Source organism: Nematolebias whitei, chromosome 15, assembly GCF_014905685.2.
Source record: "Nematolebias whitei isolate Nwh7 chromosome 15, NemWhi1, whole genome shotgun sequence".
NCBI classification, from domain to species: Eukaryota; Metazoa; Chordata; class Actinopteri; order Cyprinodontiformes; family Rivulidae; genus Nematolebias; species Nematolebias whitei.
In genome coordinates this window covers 12,867,356-12,873,884 of record NC_056512.1, presented here as the reverse complement: position 1 = coordinate 12,873,884, position 6,529 = coordinate 12,867,356, and the positions used below count along the sequence as shown (strand labels likewise).

Sequence of the window (6,529 nt, the reverse complement as noted above, 5' to 3'; positions counted from 1 at the left end):
TTTGCACTCGGGGTGAAACTCGATCACCAGGGAAACACTCACAGCCCTTTTGACTGAGCTCATTGGTTGCACAGGTCTTCACTGTCCTCCTGACACTTCGTTCATGCCTCCTGCAGCTTTGGATCGTGATGTTTTAAACAAGCTACTTTAGATGTTCTTTGACACCAGATGACCTGTAGAGCCATGCTGGCTCAACAAATCACGGTATAACAACTCTGTTAGGGGGAGATGTATGAAGACGAAGTGAAAGCTCGGTGATGAACATAGCTCTGCACCAGGGAGGTTTACAGGTGAAGCTCATATCTCACAGGGCTGCCACTGTCGGACGCACAGAATCACAAGACAATTGGTGACCAAGGCCATGTTTTGAGCTGCTTTTGTTAGGTTTTTTTTTTTTGTTTGTTTTTTTGCAGCTTTTTTTCTGCACAGTTTGAAAAACTGTATTCTAGGCTGCACACATTATTTTGTTGTCCACCTCCACCCCCATCGTTTTCATCCTTTCACCCCAGGGTTATGATTTAATCCACCGAAGCTCAATTTAAGAAATGGACAGAAGTGGACCAGTTTTTATACACCCATGGATGAATCACCATAAAACATTCCTTACTGTGACTGGAGGAAACGGGAAGTACGTCTCCTGTTTCAAACACATACAGAGGCTCAGGTTTGCACGGTGACCTCAGCTGTAGTCAGGCACATGATGCTCTGATCACCAGGAGAGGGACAGTTGGCTGAAACTGGAGCTCTGGTTTTACCCTGGTTGGCCTCTTTCTTAGCTCCACCATGTTAGTACCAGGTTGGACCTCCTTTTGCCTCCAGAACTGATTCAAGAAGGTGTTGGAAACATTCCTGAGATTTGGGTCCATGTTAACACATTGGTGAGATCTGGGTAGACCCGATTAATCTGCCCACAATGACCAGGTATGAAGATGAAGGGGCAGCAGCTTCCAGATCCCACTCACACTTTGTATGTATATTTTCTTCTAATACGTGGTGATTTAAGTTTCTGAATGAAAACTACGTATTGGCCAGAATTGATAAATGGGTGTTTTCTGTCAGCTGCTGTGAGATCTAGAGTGTTGACATCAGTGAACCAGGACCAGATGAGGTTTTGGTCCTGTTGTCCAGTGTTTGTGGCCCTCCCTGGACTGTGTCCTCAGATTCCTGTTCTGCTGACAGGAGTGTCTCCCTGCGGGGTCTCCTGCTGCTGGAGTCCATCGACTTCAGGTTGGATGTCTTGTAGGTTTGGAGATGCTTCTTGGAGCTACGGTGGCCTTTCTGCCATCTTGGACCAGCCTCCTGTACAACAAGATCATCTTATCCACACTTGTGTGTCTCTGGAGATTTTGTCTTTCAAAACAATCTTTTTAAAGCCTTGAGATGGTTGTGTGTAAAAATCTTAGTAGCTCATCAGTTTCTGAAATACTTCAGACTAGAGGTGAACCACTACAAGTTTTTTTTCTCTGTGCGATGCTAATCTTTAGGTAACAGGTCAGCCATGGCAGATGTAAAACACTGATTAAATATAATAAAAATTAAACTCAACCAGTATATCTAGAGTAAGCTGCTGCCTTAACATATTTTTCCTACTTGATAATGGATTTAGGAAACAGGGATGGCTGGTGGACAGTTTTTAGAAATGGACGATTTCAAATCCATTGGTCTGTTTCTAACTGAAACCAGCCCATTTGGCGCAAAGAACCGCATTCTTCCCCATTATGGTGCCCAGTTTGAACTTCAGCGAGTTGTCTTCACCACATCCAGACAGCTAAAGGCATTGCGTTTTTAAGAGAATCAGCCTAATAAAGTGGCCTGTGTGTGTGGTTCTGTTGGATGAGCAGGTCGTTATGAGGCATTCACATCCTTCCATCTCTGAATCAAATATCCAACAGGAGCTGTTTGACAAATCAAATCCCACGGTTCAGCAGCAGGAAAACACCCAGCACTGTTGTCTTTTCCCTTGGTGGATTGGTATCACCATCCTTGTGTTAAACTCTTTGATAAGCTGTCCAGATGACCTGACTGAAAAATGTTGGATTGTATACCTGGATTATTGAGCATGGATTTTGTTCTTTTATAAGCTATTCGTCTTGTCTTTTGGTGTTTTTTTTGTTTTTGTTTTTGCTTGTGTTTGTATTTGTATTTATTAAGCATCCATGTTGGTTTGATTATTTGTGAACTAAACATTAATCCAGTCGTGAACAAATGGTTTCATTCCAGTAAGTGTTAATGTTTAAAAGGCTGCCTGTAACAGAAAATGTGGAAATGACTTCTCTGTGCAATAAAGTTACAAATTAACCTGTTGAGTGGTTTTTTCTTCTTGTTTACACACACTCCGGATCTGAAATACTATATATATATTTTATCAAGTCCTTTTGGACTTTACTCCCAGCACACACACACACACACACACACACACAAAAACAAAAACAAAACAAAAAAAAAACCTCTCCCACACCAGATCATCTACACAGACACAAACACATCAGACAGGCATTGAAGCTGCCAAGTTTCCCAAAACCTCTCAACAGAACCGAAACATTTCAGCACAAAAAAAAAAATGTCCAGATGACTCGACTGAAAAATGTTGAATTGTATACCTGGATTATTGAGCATGGACTTTGTTGCTCTCAACAGAACCTTTCAGGGTATATGTAATCTTTTTTAAATTAATATGACACATAACTTCTCTTATCCAGTGTTCATATGCCGGGGAATGTGGTTCCCTCCATCTGCATAAAATAAGTCTCCTGGCCAGAAGAGAGCCAAAAGTGATCTTATTCCTTTCACACTTGCTGAAGGATGCATCCACAGGGACTGCCCCAAATAGTGAGATGAATGGTGATGGGTGTACAGTTTTCTCACATATCACAGAGAAGGTGTCAAAAATAGATTGCCAAAAGGTCCACAGTTTGGGACAGGTCCAGAATGTATGCAGGAGTGTAGCTTGAGTTTGTTTACAATGATTACATGCGGGGTCCAGGTCAGCTTTGATCTTGGATAGCTTGTCTTTGGACCAGTGCAGCCTGTGCACTACCTTCAATTTAATTACAGCTTGCTTTACATACAGGGCTTTAGAAATAATTGTTCTACATATATGGCCCTCTTGCATCTTAGAGAAAAGATTTAAACTGCTTTTGAGAAAAATTAATATGCTCTAGGAATTTTCTTGGACTTCTCATAATCCACAGTGTCAAAAGCTTTTGATATCTTATTTTTAAAACCATAACAAGACATTTTTGATAAGGTTCTGAAATGGGCTGAAAATTATTTGCACAACAGAGAGCAAATTGTAATTTTTAATGTTAAATTGTCACAGCGGGATGTCCTAAAATGTGGAGTTCCACAAGGATCCATTTTGGGTCCATTATTGTTTCTCATATAAATTAAGGATCTACCAAAAGCATCTGGTATCATCAGCAAATAAGATAGGTGTCAGAATATTAGTCTTTTTGTTGCTGATGGTAACTTTGACTCACTTATTGATAAGGCAAATTATGGGCTCATTCACTTTGCTCAGTGGTTTCAGTTAAATAGACTATCACTTAAAGTAAAAAAAAAAATCTAATTTTAGCTTAAGAATAAGAATAAAAATTACAATCCAGAAAAAAAACAAAATTTATATTAATAACAATTTACTTTCTCATGTTTCTTCAACAAAGTTTTTAGGTGTCTATATTGATGAGAAACTTTGTTTTAAGAATCACTGTGAAACGGTGTATAAGAAGATTTCAAAATCGTTGGGTATTATAAAAAAGGTTAAACCATATTTAAAAACAAGTACTTTATTGACTTTGTACAATAGTTTAATTTATCCTTATATTTCTTACTGTAATTTAATTTGGGCAAGTACCTCTCCTTACTTGCAGTCAATCCATAAATTTCAAAAATGTTTTGTAAGAATTGTCACTAATTCTCCGTATTTAGCTCCATCCACACCTCTCTTTAAAAAAATTATAACTTTATACATCAGGATTCCTGTTGGAATACATAGAAATTCTTATAATCTATGATGTGAATAAGTATCAATTTTCTTTACCTAAATATTTTCATAATTTCTTTAATTCTTATCATCATTCATACTCAACAAGAAGGAGGTATGATTTCCATATCCCCTTCTGTAGAACCACTGTTGCTAAATTTTCATTCATGCATCAGGGTGTTGAGCTGTGGAACAGTTTAAAACAATTAGAAAATCTATAAAGTTTGTTTAAACTTTCTTTTGAATACAGAGAATGTTGTACATGATTCACCTAACACATTTTTATTTTTTTTTAATTTATCATTTTAATATTTTTTGACAATTTAAATTTATTTAATATAAACTATTATCTTTTGCTTTGGTATGTAATTGTGTGTGTTTAAAGTAAGATTTAGCTTATGTATAAAGCTTTTATGATTTTTTTCTTTATTTTCTAGAAGGGGGGGAGGGCGCACTGGGACGCCATGTCATCTGGACCAGAGAGGACAAGGATAGCCCAAGTTGTTATCAACGCTCCGTTCAGAAGCCTGCATCACTGATGGTATGGGGTTGCATGAGTGCTTGTGGCATGGGCAGCTTGCATGTCTGGAAAGGCACCGTTAATGCAGAGAACTGTTAAAGACGTGAGCTGGCTTCAGGCCACCGGATCCGGAAACCCCCTCCAGCCCTCGTCCCTACCCCCGGCTCGAACCCTCCTCAGAAGTGGCAACTATACTAATCAATAAATCAAGGAAACGTCAATTAAGTTTTATCGATTATATTAGGAAAAAGGCAGTAAAAGATTACAATTTAGAGTGCTGGACTCTATTCAGTCTGTCACGTTCACAGACCCGGAAGAAGAGCCCCGATGTCTCGTGTCATCATTAATTTATAGAGCCCTAGACTTCGCCCTTCACAGAAGGGGGAGCTCAACCAGTCAGTGTATGAGGGGGCGGGACTAAGTGTGGTCTTATGTGGACTGAAGTGTTAGGAAAAATATGAAACGGCGCTTCAAAGCCTTTCTAGTGATGTGGCAAGCTGATTAAACTATTTCTTGACAGATATTGAATTATCAGGGAGACTCTCTTAAGAGTTTGCTGGCCCAATTTAACCCAGTCAGAACCGGGTCATAATTTCATTATAATCCCATCTCTGAGCAGATCAAAAGATATTTCCTATTTAGACTGGTCTTATGTTAACAACTCCCCCTGGGCGAGAGTCCCCAAAGGGGTTCTCTCGCATAAAAACTCCCAGTCCAATACCGCCAGATAAGCAAGCAATTAATCACTTTCCTCTGGTTGAATGTGAACTACTCCTTATATGTTGGCGGGAGATGCCTACAGGCTACAGCGTGCGACCCGACCACCTCAGGTCAAATAAGATGTCAGAGCTGACGGCTAATGTGACCTGCCAGCCTCAGGCCACCTGACCCAGCATCTGGACATCTGCCTAGGAATTCAGCCTCTCCCAGGTGTGGTTGTATACATAATGGACATTTCTAACATTTGTCTAAGTCAGTTTCTCTAAATATGATTTAATAGTTGCAGAGGCGTCCTAATGCAAGAAAAGCGTTCTTATCTAATATGTAAATAAGTTGTGTAGACCCTGAATCTTCCTTTTTCAGATGGACACGATGGACCAGGCCTGCCCTTGGAGTCAAAAAGAAAAAAACTCTGTGCCCCCTTCCTTTTCCCCATTTTATTTGCACAGAGCGCTGCCAGTATTTTTAGCCTGTCACAGCTGAAAAATATGTTTGTGTGAATAAAATCTAATTTAAACAATTTATGTGTTGTAACGTGCATGTTGTATGTAACTAACAGAACCTCCCAACTCCCCCTGGTGATCTAATATAAAAACATTCCTAATTAACCAACAATTCCATTTACCCATGCCACCCTTTAATTTAATATCAATTTGGATTGAAAAGTGTCATAAGTTCACCCCCTGGAAAATCTATAATATAAAAACCCATTTTATGTATATATTATACTCCTCTCCAATGGCCCAGCTGTAAAAATTTATTTCATAGGTTTTAGAACATCTAGACGTCATCTCTTTCAGGGAAGACCCTGCATTTTTCAACATGATAATGCCAGACCACATTCTGCAGCAATCACAACATCATGGCTACGTAGGAGAAGGATCCGGGTACTGAAATGGCCAGCCTGCAGTCCAGATCTTTCACCTACAGAGAAAATTTGGCGCATCATAAAGAGGAAGGTGCAACAAAGAAGGCCCAAGACGATTGGACAGTTAGAGGCCTGTATTAGACATGAATGGGAGAGCATTCCTATTTCTAAACTGGAGAAACTGGTCTCCTCTGTCCCCAGACGTCTGTTGAGTGTCGTAAGAAGAAGGGGGTGGTAAAAATGGACTCGTTTCCAAATTTCATGGCGTCAACAAAAAGTTGGGACAACAGATTTTTGCCCTTAAAATGATACATTCTCTCAGTTTCAACTTTTGATCTGTGATTTGTGTTCTATTCTGAATCAAATATTAGATGTTGGCACCTCCACATCATTGCATTCAGTTTTTATTCACAATTTGTTTAGTGTCCCAACTTTTTTG

The 6,529-nt window shown here is 39.4% G+C and overlaps 1 protein-coding gene across 1 annotated transcript in view; it reads right to left on the bottom strand.

The window, feature by feature from the left end:
• Window positions 1–297: 297 nt before the first annotated feature.
• Window positions 298–6,529, bottom strand: part of smim22 (small integral membrane protein 22) — a 50,856-nt gene continuing 44,624 nt past the window's right edge. The window contains exon 4 of the mRNA XM_037689319.1: window positions 298–318. Coding sequence (XP_037545247.1) covers window positions 298–318 — 21 coding nt within the window. The remainder of the gene's footprint in view (window positions 319–6,529) is intronic.